At 58.8% G+C, this 18,537-nt stretch overlaps 2 protein-coding genes and 1 long non-coding RNA gene across 13 annotated transcripts in view; 2 read left to right on the top strand and 1 right to left on the bottom strand.

Moving 5' to 3' along the window:
• Positions 1 to 11,542, bottom strand: part of SLC11A2 (solute carrier family 11 member 2) — a 28,302-nt gene extending 16,760 nt beyond the window's left edge. For 2 of the 11 annotated variants that reach the window (XM_068921400.1, XM_068921403.1), the window contains exons 1-2: positions 1,581 to 1,668; positions 801 to 1,044 (exon numbers count right to left, since the gene is read on the bottom strand). Coding sequence is in view for 3 of the 11 variants with exons in the window: in XM_068921396.1 (XP_068777497.1) it covers positions 8,794 to 8,842 (49 nt within the window). In the remaining 8 variants the exon portion in view is untranslated. Of the gene's footprint in view, positions 1 to 800; positions 1,045 to 1,580; positions 1,711 to 6,122; positions 6,234 to 8,793; positions 8,879 to 9,587; positions 9,767 to 9,878; positions 9,907 to 10,357 lie in introns of those variants that run through there. The other 9 variants (XR_011136537.1, XM_009687871.2, XM_068921399.1 and 6 more) reach the window with 7 other exon arrangements.
• LOC138062593 (uncharacterized) lies at positions 1,925 to 3,784 on the top strand. The gene is made up of 3 exons (XR_011136542.1): positions 1,925 to 2,066; positions 2,955 to 3,259; positions 3,534 to 3,784. It is a non-coding gene; the product is annotated as an uncharacterized lncRNA (long non-coding RNA).
• Positions 11,543 to 11,648: 106 nt separating the features above from the next.
• Positions 11,649 to 18,302, top strand: LETMD1 (LETM1 domain containing 1). The gene is made up of 9 exons (XM_068921408.1): positions 11,649 to 11,795; positions 12,645 to 12,796; positions 12,980 to 13,095; positions 13,445 to 13,527; positions 14,330 to 14,516; positions 14,865 to 14,966; positions 15,452 to 15,604; positions 16,430 to 16,526; positions 17,013 to 18,302. The coding sequence occupies exons 1-9, from the start codon at positions 11,659 to 11,661 to the stop codon at positions 17,081 to 17,083; spliced, it is 1,098 nt and encodes a 365-aa protein (XP_068777509.1). The 5' UTR covers positions 11,649 to 11,658; the 3' UTR covers positions 17,084 to 18,302.
• Positions 18,303 to 18,537: the final 235 nt, after the last annotated feature.

Below are 18,537 nucleotides of genomic sequence, written 5' to 3'. Positions count from 1 at the left end.
GATTATTAGTCCTACGCCGCACCCTTTACAGGGTACCCAAAGTCTCTTCTAAGAGATGATGTAACTCTTTCACCACAGTGTATTTTTAAGTCTAACCCATGCAGAAAGAAACCGGGACCTGGGACAGGACTTCAGATGAAGCTGGCATCTTCCAGACTTTCAACAGTCAGCCCCCAAAACCCCTCAAGGACGAGTCAAAGCTCCAAAAGTATATATGTTGGGTATGTAAAGCACTTAACCTCCATCCAAGCCTGTTACATATTAACGGAGGATTTTCTTATAATATTGGTTCAGTGACTCTCAGTGAAGATATAAAAGGAAAACATTAGCTGGAAATTTACTTTATTTTGATTTGAATTTTAGGGTTTTAAAGATTAATTCACTGCTTCCATAACGAGCAAACCTCCAGCTATAAAGGTAGTTTGTAACCAAGCCTGACATGCCAACCCAGAGAGGGTTGTCTCACGCAGGGAAAGAGCAATACCGTTTCTTGTAGGCACAAGTACAATTGTTATTTATCTATCCAAATATACTCAAGATTTTAAAGTGTTGATTCTAGAGCAAGAGATTAATAAAGCACACACCATGCCCCAGGAGCTCCGAACCCTGCACAACTCGCCGCTCACACCCGCCACCAAACCTGCCGACGTGCGGCGCTCAGGGAAGGAGTTTGCTTATTCCGCCACTTTGCAAATAATCGCAAGTGTTTGCTCTACACGAGCGTGGCGAAGAATTCATCTGCGCCAGCGCGGAGCTAAGCATTAAGGTTTCACTAAACCGTAAGATTCGCCGTCACTCACTCGGTTACTTTTTCGCTGCTCCCATACGGCTGCGCACAAGTCGTCTCTGCCTCTTCGGCAGAGGAAAAATCGTGCGCTCAGTCACCGGCTCTTCCAGCTTTATGGGCTCAGGGGCAGCGGAGCGCGGTGCTGGTCTGCGAGGTGTTTGGACGCGAGGCTCCCGGAGACAGGAAAGCTGACCCCTGCCAGCCGCCGCATCCGGCGAGGACGCAGGGCTGCCCTTCGTGCGGTTACTCGCACAAGACTTGGAAGGAAGCAGGATGCCAGATGCCACCACAGATAGCTGGGACACCGCGTGCCCTGCACGCCGTGGCCTTAAACGCATCGGCGCCCCTGAGAACCCCTGTCCCTTCCAGGTTTTAATTGCCACCAAACTGCTACCCGCTTTGGGGAGAAATGGTGAGTAAATATCTCCCGTGACCTCGATCTACGGAGAGCAGAACTGCCGTTTCTCCAGCCTCCGCAGCAGCAGAGCAAAACCAAGCGAGCAGGAACAGCACCAGCAGGGCTGTATGAGGCATCAGAGCACGAGCAACAGTGTTTCTGCCTTGGACTTCTCCCTACAGTTTGCAGCAGCTCCCCCTTAGATGGGCACAACCTCACGGCTGGGGCAAAACTTATCTATCCTAAGTGATATGCGCACGCTTGCACTATTTTATTTCTTCCTGCAGAGGCTCATTGTTAAAGCATAGACCTAAAGGCTTCTATTCTAAAAACCTAAAATTCAGCAATTAGACATCTTTTCCGAGAGCCAATCCCTCAGGGAGGAACAACGCTTACCTTAGCAGCAAGCTCCAAGAAACGCTCACTCCGTTAATGAAGGCAAAGGGGAAGAAGATCACATGGCAAACATTCGTTACACTGCGAGACTGACCTAAATATCTCCTTGCAAAACACATCTTCACTTGGGCGTGAGCAGAACTGGTTCCCCTATCTCTGCCGACAAGCTCCCTGCAGCAACCGAACTCACGACACATTCATTCACGACCCTAGGCGCGCCGGCTTAGAAACATGGCTCAGACCCTTCTCCCACGCAACTCCAATAAAAGCAGCCATCGACCGGTACACCCAGACGTGAATATTTTGCCTGTGCTATTTCACGTACTTCCAGCCTTGCTCAGATGACAGAACCGGAGAGCTGCTAAGAGAAAGAAGGCAAAAACACATCCGAGGGATGGCGATTTTGCCCACTGTCTCCACGCCTGGATGCTTTTCTAAAAGATCTGCTTTAGTGACATGCTGTCACTGCTCTCAATGAAGCGGCAGGTGGGTGAAATTACAGGGCTTGCAGTACAGAGAAGGTATGGATTTGTCGTTCCTTCTACCCATCACCTCTATGAATATCTTTAGGCAATTCCTCAAACCCAATGAGCATATTATGGGCTCGCTGGACCACGTCCTGTCTCCTTGAGGCAGAACGCTTACTGTAAATGATCTGTGAGTTTGATTTTATATGCTGTATGCACACTTATGCAAGACATCCAAGTTCCCAGAAGGAAATATTCCTTGGAACGAGTCAAAAGGCCAAGAGTAGATTATCATGAGGCTGCTCTAATCCAAAAAACAAACACACTAGTTCTGTTCTCTAGATATTCAATACCTACGTAGCAAACAACAGATCATTCTTCTGCATGCACCTTGGCTTTTTACCGATGAAACAGTGCATCTCGGTCCAATGGGTCCCTTCTTCTTGATCGCTAAAAATACAGCAAAGCAGAAATGCTGACTAGCAAGGAGAAGGAGGAAAGCCTGGGGAGCAGACCGCTGCTGGCTCATGACCAACGTGAAGGCACGGGGATTTATTAGACAACAAGGAACTTCGTCCTGTGTCATGCTGAGAACAGTTCCTGTGATTGAGATTTCTGCATTTGATGCTGGGCTTTGAACTTTGCTGGTTTCTGCAGGGCACGCTGCAATAGTTAACTCTTTTAAAGCAGCTTGGAGGAAGATGCCTGGGTAGCACGGCTTGCCTTTTCTGTTCATATACAGACATTGTCCTGGGCTTGCAGCACCAGGCTGTCCTTTATAGAAGGACACGGAAAAGCTAACTGCATTCTTTGCATCTTATATAAGTTGCATGGGGGCAGCACTAAGTGCAACACACCTACAAAACACAGAGCAGACGACCCAGTTAACCAGTCGTTGTCCCAACAGGGGTAACTCAAAAGCGCTCCGGCCCTTGCAGCCACGTCACCCCTTGCCTGGCTTCCAAACGCCTACACCGCTCTGCCTGCGCCACCGCCGCAACGTCCGAGCCCTCGAAACCCTTCCGCTCCGCACACGCCTAGCGAAAGCATTCACCCCGCAGCGGCAGCGCTGCTGTTTCGCCCCCGCAGGATTCCTCCTCGCTCGCAGACCAGCTCTCACCCACAAGTCAGGCTGATGACCAGAGATAAGCAAAACAAGTAAAGATAAGGCTGTAAACATCGATTGCTACAGCTTCACTCGGCCACTCCGAGGTAGGTCGCCTGGCTGGCTCCAAAATGGGTTAGACGAGCCCCCTCCCTGCTAATCGCTCACCTCTCGCCGCGCAGCCAAGGTCACCCACTTGCTCAGCCTGAGCGAAGACATGCTTTGACCTACGTCAGGAGCGCGCTGAGCCGAGGCGCGGGGGGACCCAGCCCTCCAACTGCGATCCCAACCCGCCTGAGGCCTTGCCAGACCACGCCGGGCTGACCTAAGTGTGCTTTTCTTCTAGAGAGAGAGAGAGCATGATTTATTTGTTTGTTTTAGGGATGGAGGGAAGGAGAACAATACCTGGGAAACAACCACCTGAAAGCAAGAAGAAACTCTCCTACGGAGTCTGCTGGGATCCGAAGGCTCCTGGATTTAAGAGCGTGTCTCTAAGCTGTGTCTGCAGCTGCTCCCAATTGCACCCCTCTGGTTTTTGTAAGCACGCAAGGAGGGGAGGGATGTTGTTGCGCACCTGGGACTTGGAAGTACTACAGAGTAAATAAAACTGATTAAAAAGCTTTGTTCTTATAGCGACCGCGAGGCTTGGAGATTAAAAATACCCTCAAAAAAAGAGGCAGTGCCTGAGACGGACTACGGAAAGGTCATTTGATAATCACTGTAAAGCAAAAAGTCAGAGGTGAGCAGCGACTGAACCGTGGGACCACCACGTCGGCGGTCCTGGCTCGAGGCCACGAGCTCGGACACGGGGACCTGAAGCACAGGGTCATGCTATAGCCCCAAACATGCCAGATCTTGTCCCAAATCGGGCACAGAGCCCTGCCTCTCTGCCGACTGCGGTATCCCGGTCTCTCCAAAAAACCTCCTGTAACGAAGACCTCGTTTGACAGTTCCCACTACCCATTTAACAAGCCGCGCTCGCTGCCCTGCCAGGGAAGGGGCTGCGTTCCCGCAGGACTGCAGGAGAGACCATGTCCCCCTGCAACGCGTCTCCTCCGGCTCCCGGGAGCAATCGCGTGTGGCCTTTGGTCTGCGCCTGCCTCTCTGCCGGCTCCGGCACAGAGCTGGGGGAAACGCAGCCCTGCGGAGGGTCGCGCTGCCCTTTGCCGAGCTCAGCCCGGCGTTACAACGTTTTGCCTTCCCCAAACAGCGATCGCTGCCGGCCGGCCTCGGCTTTGCCAGCACGCTATCGTCGAGCGCCTCCCAGATCAGGTGCCGGAGTTTGGACCCTGGGACACTCGACTGCGGCTCGGCGGTGATAACAGGACGCTAAACACGTGGCTCGGATCGCACGGCCCACGGGTCCCGCTTCACTACGAAGCCTACATGTAACACCAGCTTCGGCGCACGCGAGCACCCTGGGAAGTCGCTTCCGACTGGGGACTAACTGGGACACGTTCCTCACTGCCAGATGCGCCAAGCGCAGCAAGACTAGACGCATCCACCCCCTCCAGCCCGCACCAAGCACAGGGCGGTTTCGGTACCGTTCCGGCCACGCAGCCAGAAACGCCTGAAAGGTCCGACTTAAAATACAGTCGGTAATTGTGGTAGCTCAACAATTAACAGAGCAGGCAGCTGAAAAGCGGAGGCGGGCTGGCTGGCGGAGCCGTCGTCTCGTGGCGGGAGCCGTACGCCGCCCTGCAGCGACCGCCCCGAGCGCCGACCTGCCCGCCTGCTTTAAAACGGAGCCTGCAAGGAGGTCGTCTTACCGGCGGATTTAACACCCGATCGAGCCCTGGGGGAGGAAAGCAGAGGCGTAAAGGCAGGAGCGCGTGGCTCCCCGGGGCCCCGACGCAGCTCAGGACCCGAGCTGAGCGCTCGGCGGTTCGGCTCCGGCAAGGTCCCAGCGCCGGCGAGCGGCTGAGCGGAGCGAGGCCCTGCAGGACGGCCCCCGGCTCGCCCAAGGTCACCGCGCGCCGGCCCCGGGGGGGTCCCCGACGGGAGCGGAGCCGCGCCGGGGCGGGGGGCCGGTGCCCTGCACGCCGGGGGCGTCGAGGCCACGCGACCACCCTCCTGGCAAAACACACATCCTCCCCTCTGCGGCTAGGGAGCACTCACCGGAGCGGGGATCCGCCTGCCCCAGCGCTCACCGGAGTGGGGATCCACTGCCCCAGCACTCACTGGAGTGGAGGCTCATCACGCATAGCACTCACCGGAGCGGGGATCCACTGCCCCAGCGCTCACCGGAGCGGGGATCCGCCACCTCAGCACTCACCGGAGCGGGGATCCGCCACCTCAGCACTCACCGGAGCGGGGATCCACTGCCCCAGCACTCACCGGAGTGGAGGCTCACCACCCATAACACTCACCGGAGCGGGGATCCGCCACCTCAGCACTCACTGGAGCTGGGATCCACTGCCCCAGCACTCACCAGAGTGGGGATCTGCCCGCCCCAGCACTCACCAGAGTGGGGATCCGCTGCCCCAGCACTCACTGGAGTGGAGGCTCACCACCCATAACACTCACCGGAGTGGGGATCCACTGCCCCAGCGCTCACCGGAGCGGGGATCCGCCACCTCAGCACTCACCGGAGTGGAGGCTCACCACCCATAGCACTCACCGGAGTGGGGGCTCACCACCCTCAGCACTCACCGGAGTGGAGATCCACCTGCCCCCAGCACTCAGCAGAGTGTGGGGGGGGATCCACCACCTCCAGCACTCCCCGGAGTGGGGATCCACCTGCCCCCAGCACTCCCCGGAGTGGGGGGGGGACCCGGCCCCCCCCGACAGTCACCTGCGCGGTGGGACCCCCCCAGCGCTCACCGGACCGTGGTGGGGCGGGGGGGTAAACGTCCCCCTCGGCCCTCACCGGAGTGTGTGTGTGTGTGTGTGCGGGGAGGGGGGACCCGACCCCCTCCACCTCCTCCCCACCACCACCACCGCGGGCTCCCGGCCGCCCCCGGCGCTCACCGCCTCGGCCGCCCCCGGGCGTCCCCGCCGCCGCCGCCGCCCCATGCCCCGGCTGCGGCCCGCACTGCCGCCGGCCCGGCCCCGCTCGGCTTCACTCGGCCCCGCTCGGGCCCCGCTCGGCTTCACTCGGCCCCGCTCGGGCCCGCTCGGCTTCACTCGGCCCCGCTCGGCTTCACTCGGCCCCGCTCGGGCCCCGCTCGGCTTCACTCGGCCCCGCTCGGGCCCCGCTCGGCTTCACTCGGCCCCGCTCGGCTCCGCTCGGGCCCCGCTCGGGCCCCGCTCGGGCCCCGCTCGGCTCCTCCCGCCCTGTGTCGCCGCGGCGCCCGGCCCCGGCAGGAGGCTCGTCGCGACCGGAGGACACCGGGCCCCCTGGTGCGGCTCGGCCGGGGGGGACACCGGCTCCCCCCCAGCACAAGCCCCACCGGGAGGGACACCGCCCCCCCCCAGCACAAGCCCCACCGGGGGGACACCGGCTCCCCCCCAGCACAAGCCCCACCGGGAGGGACACCGCCCCCCCCCAGCACAAGCCCCACCGGGGGGACACCGGCCCCCCCCCAGCACAAGCCCCACCGGGGGGGACACCGCCCCCCCCCAGCACAAGCCCCACCGGGGGGACACCGGCTCCCCCCCAGCACAAGCCCCACCGGGGGGACACTGCCCCCCCCCAGCACAAGCCCCACTGGGGGGACACTGCCCCCCCCCCCAGCACAAGCCCCACCGGGGGGACACGGCCCCCCCCCGGCACAAGCCCCACCGGGGGGGACACTGCCCACCCCCAGCACAAGCCCCACCGGGGGGACACTGCCCCCCCCAGCACAAGCCCCACCGGGGGGGACACTGCCCCCCCCCCAGCACAAGCCCCACCGGGGGGGACACTGCCCCCCCCCAGCACAAGCCCCACCGGGGGGGACACCAGGACCCCTCAGTGCTGCCCAGCCGCGGGGCCACCCGGACCCGGAGCGCAGCTTGGCCGTGGGGACATCGACGCCCTTTCCACGCGGTTCCCCCACCCGCGCGGGGGACGCGTCGCACGGGGCTCCCACCTCCTCCCGGAAACCCTGCGGGACGTCGGGGCGCTTCGCCCCGCACCCGCCGCGGGGTATTTCGAGGAGCAGCGTCCCGGGATCATCTCGTAGCTAACGTTCGCTGCAGGGTCCTCGACTCCGGGCCTGCATAAACCCGTCTCTCGGGGCTCGAATCGGCTAGTCAAACCGGGAACGTGCCGGTTTGCAGACGCGCACACCTCCTAGCACCTTCGAGCGCTCAAACTTTCATTCCTTCGTTTCTAAACGGGTTTTTAGGAGAGCGGAACGTGAGCTAGACAAGCGGGGAGTCATTGCCCCAGGTGTCGGAAACCGCGATAGAAAAATCTCCTACATGATACAAATGCCACTTTTCGTCTCTCGGCTTTCGAGTGAGTTAGCTCTACGGAGCGGATGCAACGTTTCCTCCGTTAAATACATAGCTCACGCTGGGCCCTGCTGATTTGGGGTTGGTTTGGTTTTCTTTAAGTCTGTTTTTTTCTGGAGGGAAATGCTGCTCTTTCACAGATTTCCTGTTACGCTGGAGATTCCCTTGAAAATTTAAGATACAATGTTTAAGTGACCGCTTTCTGAGAACTAAGGCAAAAGATTTCACCTGTAAGGCAGATGAGAAACCTGCCAGCCCTAGAACTAGCGTGTGGTAGGTGTGCCACAGTATCATTTTGAAAGGTACATCTAGGTCCTTATCCCATTTTCCAACCTTTCTCATTTTTCAGTAAATCGCCAAGAAAGCTCTCTTATAACCGCAGCCTGATCACAGACACAAGGGGAGAGCGAGAGATGCAGGGGTCTGGCTCACGAATAGACAGGGAAGCGTGAAAACGCTGACCCACGCTAGAGAAGCCGCCTTTTGAAAATCAGCCCTTTGCGGCTGTTCACAGAGCAAACCCGCCTGCGTTTGGAGCACGAGAAAGGAGGGGAGCGCTTCTGGCTGCGAGAATTCATTTCTCGCTTTTCCCAAACATGCCGGTTTTGCAATGCGCATTCCTTTTGGCTTAAACAAGAGAGCAAAGCAATCACACACGGGGCATTCCCCAAACCACTGAATCCAGGAAAGATAAGAGGAGGAGAAATCTGGGAAAGGGGAGACTTGGCAGTTGTTTGCTTTACCTTACCTCCGTAGAGAAAGGGCCAACAGCCCTGTTCAGTGCGGGCATTAAGAGTAGAAAAGGAAAACAAAAAGCACAGCAGTCCCTGCGTGGCCGCAGCCCTAACCCTCTCCCACCAGAACGTGTGCGAGAGCAGCTGGGAAGGTGCGCGTGGCATCCTCAGCCAGCTTCCTCACTCGGAAAGCAGCCCCCATTTAGCAGGTGGGTGCAGGAAATCGTGCAGGAGGTGGTCTGGGATTATATGTCCCTCAGAGGGAGCTGCCAATAGCTTTGGGCAGAGGCTGGAAAATTTATCTTGTTCCCAAAATACTGCAGGATGAGACTGAGCAAAGCATCAGCCAGCAGATCCCGAACCTGGCTACAGCAAGAACATCCCTGCAAGGCAATGCAAGCAGAGGGAGGAAATGAAACAACTGTCATCTGGAAATACGTCCCATATGTTTTCTGAGCTTGGCGTGGAGAGCAGAAAGGGGCTTTCCAGGAGCGGCTTTCCTAGCGCTAGGGCTTTGCGATACTCACCCAACTCACAGGTCGGCGAGCTCTGCTTTAGAGTGTATTTCTTGGGCATTGCACCGGAGGGTGGCTGCTTCTTGCTCCGCAGTTTCTGGGAGAAGATAGCTCGGGCAGCGTTCCTTCCTCTATATAAGAGGCGTCCCCACCCGTCCCATCGACTCCCCTCCCTCTCTCCTCCGCCTGCGGCACATGGGCACTACAGGCACGAGCCCTAGTCCGGCCGGCGCTGGGCAGAGTTCCCCCGGACAAGCTCAGGAGACAATTCAAAGTCTTCCGAACGCAATTGCATCTATTTCTGCCTTATCGTAACTGTAAAACTGTCAAGGCGGTAATTAATAGGATGGCCGCACGCTTTGATGCGGAGCCTTTTCCATGTCGTGAGTGGCAGCGCCGGGCTTGGGGAAAGGTGGGTTACACACTCGCTGGGGCACATTATCAATCTCGGACCGCAATTAAAAAGCCATTCGGTTGAGCATCAGGAGCGCTCCGGTGATTAGTTCGCAAGGCAGCCTGGACTCTGCTCCACTGGGGCTATTTGACAGATTAGAGCCCAAACTGGCACTATTGTGCATTTACCGACCAGTGGTACGTGCAGCAGTGATAAGACATTATCCCTTCCCTTGGCTGGATCAATACAATATATTATCACCGATTCCTGCTGGTCTGAAACCCATGAAAGCACAATGATAACCCCAGCGTTTCTCTCAAACCTACAAAAGGCCCCCGGTGCCTTTTTCTGATAAGCAACAGCTGAATGCGCAACACACACAAAACCGTATGTCCAAGGGTAACAGACTTACCTACCACCCAGCAGGGCAAAGACACATGCGTGCGTGACTGCCTTCACGCTGCTCCTGCCTCCCTTAGCTGTTGAAGTGGCTCATGGTGGTTTTGGTGGCTTTCTCTGTGGAGAAGATGGGATCCTCCTTGGAAAAGCATCTTTGAGAACCCACAGAGTTCACAGGAGAGGCCGGAAAAGCTGCAAATGGGAAAACGTAGTGCTTAGCTTTAGCAACGTCTGGGAGAACAAAAAGAGATAGAAAAGCTTAGAGATAGGGTAGAGGCAACAGATCGTCTTTAAGGCTCTTGACCCTGTTTCTTGTGACGGTCTCACAACCAAGGGAGCAAACAGGACCTATACGAAACTACGTGGGAACAGCTGCAAGACTGGTTTGGCCACCCACTTCCCAGATTATTGGCACCTCACTGCCAAAGGGAAGGACGGCTGGAGGGGTCACGTGTGGCTCTGGTGCCTGGTCCCACATGGTGGTTTCATGCCTGGGTTGAAGGAGCAGGGAACGTGCCTCGTGGACCTGGATGGGGAGGGCTGCTCCCACTCCGGGCCTCGACAAAGGGAGGGACGGCTGGAAAACAGGCTGCAACTCAGGAGGGACAAAGGCGGGGTTGAATGATCAAAAATACGCCCAGGATGGGGACCGAGAGGCTGGCAGGAGCTCCTCAGAAGAGGGAGTGTGCTGGGCCTCAAGAAGAGGTATCAAACAGGGAAAAAAGGCTTGGTAAAGGGGAAAGCCCCTGGAGGAGGGGACATTTCCCATGGACTTGAACCAACCTTGCACCAAGGGAAACCTTGCCGAAGCAGGGACCGCGAAGCACTCGAGTCAGCTGAGTTTCCGTCGCGCAAGGAGCAGGAACGGGTTAGACCAACGCCTGCGGACGTGGCCTGGGGCAGGGGAGGGTCGAGGTGACCCACAGCCCCTCCACTGCGACGCTGGCCCACGCCGGGGACGCGGCGCTCTCCCACCCGCCGCTGGGGAAAGGGCAGCGGGGGAAAAGCCGGGGCGAGTTCCAGCCTCCCTGCCGGCGCCGCGGCACGGCTCAAACAGCCGGGAACCAACCCCAGGGTTACGCCCAGCTCCGAGGCCAACCAGCCTCTCGGGGACCTGATTGCCCTCTGCTTAGTCAAGCGAAAAATGACATTCCCCAGCCCCGGCTGGCTGAAGGTGTAAAACACGCTAATACTTAAATTAAAAAAACGCTGCTGAAAACTTGGGGCACTTAAGGAGGAGGTTCTTAACAGAGGGCCTTAGTTGGGGGGGGGCCCAACTAAGCAGGCCCTTAACGGGGGGGGGGGGGGGGGGCGTAATGGGGAGGCTGTTAACAGGGGGCCTTAACGGGGGCCTTTAACGGGGAGGCCCTTAACAGGGGGCCCTAATGGGGGGGGGGCCTTAACGGGGAGGCCCGTAATGGGGAGGCCGTTAACAGGGGGCCTTAATGGTGGCCTTTAACGGGGAGGCCCTTAACAAGGGGCCTTAATGGGGGGGGGCCTTAATGGGGAGGCCCGTAATGGGGAGGCCATTAACAGGGGGCCTTAATGGGGGCCCCTTAGCAGGAGGGCCCCTAACAGGGGGGCCTTAATGGGGGCCCTTAAAGCGGTATCCTTAATAGGGGGCCCCTTAATAGGAACCCGTAAGGGGAGGGCCCGTAATGGGGAGGCCCTTAACAGGGGGCCTTAATGGGGGCCTTTAACGGGAGGGCCTGTAATGGGGGGGCCCTAATGAGGAGGCCGTTAACAGGGGGCCTTAATGGGGGCCCTTAGCAGGAGGGCCCCTAGCAGGGGGGCCTTAATGGCGGCCCTTAAAGGGGTATCCTTAATAGGGGGCCCCTTAATGGGAACCCGTAAGGGGAGGGCCCGTAATTTGTGGTGGTGGTGGGGGGGGGGGCGCCTTAACGAGAACCCTCAACCGCCCCCCGCCATGGCCGGACCCTATTTGAGACGCCACTTCCGCCCGCGGTCACGTGACCGCGCCAAGCCACTTCCGCCCGCGGTCACGTGCCCTCCCCGCGCCCCGCCCTCTTCAGCCAATCAGCGCGCCCCGCTTCGCGCCCCCCCCCCCGGGGTGCCCCGCCAAGATGGCGCTGTCCCGGGCGGGTTGTTGCTGGGCGCTTTGGCGTCGCGGCCCCGGGCCGGGCCCCGCCGGTCCCGCCGCCGCCCTGCGCCGCGCCCGGGGGCTGCTGGAGCCGCGCTCCGCCCGGGGGGCGCCGCCGAGGTGAGCGGGGCGGCGGCGGGGCCCGATCCCCACCTCGGTGTCAGCCATCTTCCCCCCGTTACCGGCCCTGGCGACACTCGTCCCCCCCCCCCCCCAACGCCTTATCAGCGACAGCCTGGTTCTCCCCCCCCCAGGCCAAACATCGCCCCCCGAAGCCCCCCGTTACCGGCCATGGAACCCCCAATCCCTCCATGACCCCCCCAGTCCCCTCTCTCCAACCGATCGCGGTCCCCCCGACCCCCCAGTGCCGGCCTGATCCTCCCAACCTCCCCCCCCCAGTTATTGGCCGTGGCCCCCCAGAGCCCACCACCCCAACTGGCCCTGGCCCCCCCAACCTCCCAGGCTGAGCCCAATCCCCCCTTATTTACTGGCCATGGACCCCCCTACACTCCAGCTCCAGCCTGACCCCCCCACCCCAGGACCAGCCATGGCCCCCAACTCCTCCCCGCTGCTGGCTGTAGCCCCCCCAGCCCTCCCATGCCATCCTGAATCCCCCTGACCACTCCCCAGTGCCAGGCACAGCCCCCCCGAGCCCCCCAAGCTCAGGCCATGGCTTGGGGCACAGAGGTACAGGGCCAGGGCCAGGCGCAGTCCTGGCGGGAGCAGCGTCGTCCGCGCAGGGCCGAACGGCTGCCTGGGCTCGGCTGCGGCTCCCGGCGCGCCCGAGGGCAGGTTCCCGGCAGCTCCGTCCTCGGTTTGGGGACGGGGGCTTTTGGGGATCCAACAAAAGCGGCCGCAGCCTCCTGGAGCCTCCGGCGCCGTCTCCCAGCCAACCCCTGCTTTCCTTCTCAGAGCCCGATCCTGCAGAATAACAAAAAAACCTTTGCTGATGGGTGTTTTTTGTTGCAGGCACTCGGTGTGCTGCTTCTCTGCCAAAGCGAACTCCCGGGCCTTTCTCACTGCCTTTGTGTCAAAAGTTAAGCGCATCAACGGGAGGTACGAGAGGTTTCTGGAAAGGACGTTTCCCCGCTTCTATGTGTTGTACGCGACTTTCACAAAAGGTGGGTCTGAGAGAGGGGGAAGAAAACGGAGAAGTTTTCGCTCCTTGCGGGAGAACTAACAGAGCAGAGTGCGCTGTTTGTTCTCCTCTGAGCGCCTCAAAGGCTAAAAAATCACCTTGTCAGCGATGCTCCTGACCGTTTGCCTGCGATGCAGCAGCCTGAACGTCATCTCTGTTTGCGCAGGAGTTCAAGCGCTGTTTCTGGAAGTAAAAGAAATAAGAAAGATCAAGTTAAAAATGTCCCGTCAGAGACTGAATTTTCATCAGCTTCCCTACAGGGAGATGGAGAGGCTGAGACAGGTGCGTTGCGGCGCGCGGGCTGGACTCTCGTAGCGAGGACGCGTTTCCGTCGTGTGCTGCCTGGCTCCGGCGGTAGCGCCGGGCTCTGCCTTGCTCCTGCTGCCCGGGGAGGTTTGCTTTCGGCAAAAAAAAAAAGCTCTGTTTTTGCGTGCAGCCAGCTGGCTTCAGCCGGGGGTCGGAGCGGGGCAGACTTTCTCTGGGTTATGGTCTAAGTAAAGGGGCATTTCTGGCTAAGGGCAGGGTTTGGAAGTTGCCACTGGGGTTGGAAGCCGTCTTGAGCTGTTAATTTTCAGTGGGTTTCGTTAACTTGGTATCGAACCCTAATTGTCTGTTTTAATTTCTGAGACAGTTTCGCAGGGACCTGATCAAGGCCATTCCTATCGGGGTTATCGCCATTCCGCCTTTTGCCAACTTCTTGGTCATAGTCCTGATGTGAGTATGAGCTTTCTAGAACCTTTAAAACGCTGACTTTCCCCTTCCAGGGCTTTCCTGGGATAACGACCGGCGGTCGCTCAGCGGTAAGTGCAGGGGTTTGGCTGTGGCGCTGATTTTTGGGCTCCTTCCTTTTCTCCTTTCGCAGCTGACGCTTTGTCGTTTCACTTTCGCAGCAGGATTTTCTGCTGCGTGGCAGGAACCTGTCCAGATCTCTGCCTTTCTTTCTAACCTAGAGAAATTGAAACCTGGCATGTTGCTGGGACCGTAGAGCGGGCGTCTGCGGTAAACAGCGCTGCGTGCGCTTGGCCAGAGAAGTGGCCTCCTTGCGTGATTCCTTCCCGGCTGCCTCCCTAGTGCTTCAAACGTTCCTCTCCCTCCCTGCCACCTGTCCTGCTGCCTGAGCCAGTGGGGCTGTCCCTGGGTTTCGAAATTCTGCTCTCTGGGTTTTACGAGCTGTGAGCTGGGGAGAGCCCCGCTATGTAAACAGCGGAGGGCAGAGATTCCTGCGTTGTTTCAAGCCTCTCCGTGACCGTCAGCCACAGCTGGGAATGTCCGGCTGGGAATGGCTGCCATCCGATTGTCTCGAGCGTGCCTTCCCTGGAGGGCACGAGCTCGCCGTGTGCTCCGGCTGGGGAGCAAATATGTGTGAACTCAGGCTGGAGAGAGACGAGCTGCCCCAGAGCAGGGCATTGCTCATCCCTCTTTTCCTCTACAAAACAAAATCCGATCGCCCCAGCTTGTCTGTGTCTCCTCGCGTGCGAGGCTCCCCTCTCAACTCATATCACCTCTTCTCTCCAAGGTATTTCTTCCCAAGACAATTCCTGATCCGCTACTTCTGGACTCCACAGCAACAGATTGAGTTCCTGGACGCTTACCACGCTATCCGGAGAGAAGCGTATTCGGACGTGGTAAAGAGCTTAGCTCTGGCAGCACGGTCCCTGCCTGAGCCGCGGCTGCAAGAACAGCTGCAGGAGCTCTGCACCCAGGTAAATGCCGCCGCCGTGTCAGCCTGTCTCGCTCGACGCGCACGGTAGCGCTGTGGCTGCGGCGCCCTGTGGAGACAGGACCCGGCTGCGTGCTGGGTGTTGCGATGGATAGGCTCAATCTGCCGTGTCTGCAGGGCTACCTGAGCTAGCTTGCGTGCTGCTGGCTGCCTGGCGCATCCGTCCAGCTCCGCAGACATCGCGCAGCCTGTGCTGAGCCTGACGCTGCTTGAATTAGGCTGATAATTCCCAGTTCCGGCGTTAGTCCTGCCTAGCTTGGATTTAGTGGTGACTAGCACCCTTGGGACGGATGGAGGGCTCCGATCGTCAGTGACGTTTTGGCACTTTCAGGTGCAGCGAGGTTCCCAACCACGCGTGGCTGAACTCTATGCTGTGAGAGGCTTGTTTTCGGGGTCTCCCTTGGGCCTGAACAAGCTCCGTGTGTCCCACGTGGTGAGTGCCGCTTTCCTCTTCCCAGCGGATCGGAGAACATGCGGGTGCCCGTCCGTCGGCTGTGCCGAGGGCAGAGGCAGCGCATTGTGCCCTGAAACGGCCGCAGAATGAGACCGTTTGAGCGTCCCTTCTGTAGCTCCCTGGTGCGCTGGCTTGGTCGGACCATCGGCCACGTCTGAGCCTGCCCACAAACCTGAACGTGCCGCAGGCACCCGTTTCCAGCGGCTCGGTTCAGAGTAGAGCTTGTTTCCGTAGGCACCTGCTCTCTGCTCCGCTCACCGGCCACGCTGCTGTTTTGGGCGTAGTGAGAACTGTCGGGGGCAGCTCAGGGTTGCAATATGGGCAGGACAAAGGTGGAACAGCAGATGCTTTGTATGATTTAAATTTGTGCCTGAGTGGGTCGGACACCCCGATCCCACTTTTGCAGTGTTGCGTGGGCTCACCTGAGACCGTGCCCTTGTCCTTGTTTTCCTTCTCTGCCTCAGAAAGCCCTAAGCCATGTCCTGTTCCTGACCCCTCACTTGCCGGCCTTGCTCCTGAGATACCGCCTGCGGAGCCACGTCTTGGAGATCCGGCACCTGGACCGTGCCATGCTGCGGCTGGGGCTGAGCGAGCTCTCCGAGGAGGAGATGAAAGCGGTGAGGGTGACGCCTCTCTTGCTTTGCGCCAGGTGCTGTAGCAAGTTGCACGACTCTGCAGGGTTGTGTTGTGCTGGCCCTCCCGTGGTTCGCAGAGCTGCGAGCGACAGCTCGCTTCTCTCTGGCGGAAGCTGCCCTGCTGCGTCGGGGAAGGTCGTGTTCCTCCAGACCCGCCGCGAGGCAAAGTGCGGGGTTCCCTCCTCCGTGGGGGCGTTATCTGAGCCTGGCACCTCCAACCAAACCTTTCTGTAGAGAGGCGGAGGGACAAGGACCTGCTATAAATCCCTGTGAATGCCCCAGCCTTCCTAGTGAGGGGAGATCTCCCACGTGCCCTGCTGAAGCCTGCAGTGTGAATGCTGTGCGTGAAAGCACTTTGTGCTGTGGCCTTTTACAAAATCCTCGTGTCTGAGGCAGAACCAGGCCAATAAATACTCCTGTTCAGCTGCAGCCAGCTGTCTCACCAGTAAGTCTCCCAGCAGGGAGACAGAGCACGAAAGAAATAGCAACAAGGAGGCTTGGCAATATCTCCCTCAAGTTTCTCTGCAAAAAGATTTGGTGCTCAGCACGCAGGGAGCGTGAAGCAGCGCTCGGATTTGGGGGAGCTTGGGGCAAATGGCAGCACCATCCACCTCCGGCCTGCCTGTGGGGAGGGCTTTGTGCTAGGGTTACTTCACGGCACAGCTTGGAACAGTTTGATCCGTCCTATTTTATAAGAGGCGATGAGGAAGGATCGCAGCGTGTAACCCTTGACGTTAGGGAGTCCCGCGTGACCCAGAGCAGCCGTACCTAAACGCGTCTGTACTAATTCTCTGCCGCGGTCCGTAGGCTTGTTACCTCCGTGGCCTGAACTCCACTCACCTCAGCGCGTCCGAGTGCAGAGCGTGGCTGGAGCAGTGGCTGGGGCTGTCCTGCAAGCTGCAAGGTAACAGAGGCCGAGCTGGGGTAGGCAGCGCCTGGCTGGTGGCGCTGGTCTGGGCAACGCCGGGGAGATCTGCTGCACCGCAGCAGCTCCGAGCGCCCCGTCTCCCGCAGAGGGACGCGTACCTGGGAGCGGGTCCGGGTTTACGCGGGGTGGACGCCAGCCGGGGCCGGCCGGCTTGTGCTGCTCACCTGGCTGTTGCTGTCGCGTGAGACCTCGCGGTGGCAGACTTGAGCACCGCAGTAGGACTAGGGGAAGCAAAACAGGAGCGAGAGGGAAATCGGGTCCCCCTGAGTGGAGCGAAGAGCCCCCACGAGAGCGAGGCTGGCTCCTTTGGGGGGGGTTGGGGCACCGAGGAGCCCCACAGCTTCTGATGCAGCTCAAGATGAGTGTGCTTGAAGCTGCCTGGTTTATATCCTGCTGTTGGCAGCCTCTGCTGCGCTCTGCCTCCCTCCCGATGCTGCTCTGACTCAGCTTTTGTCTTTTCAGCTTCCGAGGCCTCTCTCTTGGCAAACAGCATGGTCTTACTCTCCCTCAACTACGTCAGGGCCAAGGAATGAGAGCAGAGTCCCCGGCTGCGAACCCTCACCTGTGGCATTGCGCGTGGACTTCCGATCCTCGCCCGTCTCTGGTACTTGTTGACTTTGACGAAGCGGAGATCCTTTTTGCAGCGTGGAACGACAGCCCGGAGTCGGGGAGAAGGGCCCTGCGCTCCCTCGCGTCCACAGACACTCACGAAAGCACTGCCGCACGGACGAATGCGGGGCTCGCTCCCTTCTCTGCTGGAGGTGAGCCCACCTCGCGGCTTTCCCAGTGCCCTGCGCGACCCACCTCGATGGCAGGAACGTGCTCTCAGGACAGCGGAGCAGGTTGGCGACGCTGCCGGGGCTGAGCATGGTCTCTGCCTTCTTTCGATCACAGACAGCTCGTTCGGTGTCTGGGGTAGGTGGCTTTGCTGTTACAACTCTAAGTTGTGTCACTTTAGGTACCTTTTGCAGGGGAGAACAGGCATCTCCTCTGGCTTTAAAAGCTTCCTCTTAGTAACTCGTAATAGCGGGCTCTGTTCAGCTTGGGTTTTGCTGCACTACTCCACGGCAGAGCTCTCACAGAGGAATTACATGGTTTGTTTACTCTACTGAGCAGTCTTACATAGAAAAAAAAAAAAAAACTCCCTAAGTGAGATTTAGACCCCAAAACCCTGTGCTGCCCTGCAACAACCTTACCTGGCGCTGGCGATGGGAGATTTTTGGCTTTTATTCAGTTCTGGCTGCCTCCCGGAAGCCCGTCTGCTGGTGCCGCGTCCTCTTGCCCACGTTGTCCCTGCCGCTGGGACGCAGGCTGGCAGGAAACGGGCGCCCAGCCTCGAGCTGGAGCCTGCTGCTTTCGAGGCTGGTGGGGGGGGGTCAGTCCCCCAGGCCGGAAAGGCTGCCGCAGACACAAATTGCATTCGAGAGGAAACGCTGAACCGGTGTCTTCGGTTAAGGCCGTGGTCTTTGTTAGTCTCTGAAGCGATTGAAGTTCTGTCTGATTAGAGTTTAGCGCTGCACTTTCTGCTCGGCGTAGAAGGGTTTGGGGGCAAGAGCCTGGCTGGCAGCAGCTCCCCGTGCACTTCCCTTGTGTATCCACGGCTGCAAGTTGTGTTAAGGGATTAAAACCCCAGCCTTTTACCAACTAGTCTTACCCAGCACAGTCAATGCATGAGAAATGTCCATCTGTTGAGTGAATTTGAACCTGCTCTAAGTGTTGTTAAGTGTTTTATTAAAGACCGAAGGAAGCGGATGTCTTGAGTTTGTGTATGCCTCCTGCGCCATGTCCCCCATTCCTTGTCCCACCACCAGCTCCTCCACCCAAGGAAGCAGCACACTTAACATGGGGAAACTTTCTCTTTTTTTTTTTAAAGCAGCATCAGGGTATAAACAAGTGCTAGAAATTAGTTTTACCTGTGCTTCAGGCCAGCTTTAAAGTCCTCCCTAGCCTCTTGGAGAAGAGGGCCCTTCTGGTAACCCAGAGCAAA

Source organism: Struthio camelus, chromosome 28, assembly GCF_040807025.1.
Source record: "Struthio camelus isolate bStrCam1 chromosome 28, bStrCam1.hap1, whole genome shotgun sequence".
In the NCBI taxonomy this organism is placed as follows: Eukaryota; Metazoa; Chordata; class Aves; order Struthioniformes; family Struthionidae; genus Struthio; species Struthio camelus.
The sequence above is the reverse complement of the archived record's forward strand: the minus strand, read 5'-3'. Positions and strand labels throughout refer to the sequence as shown.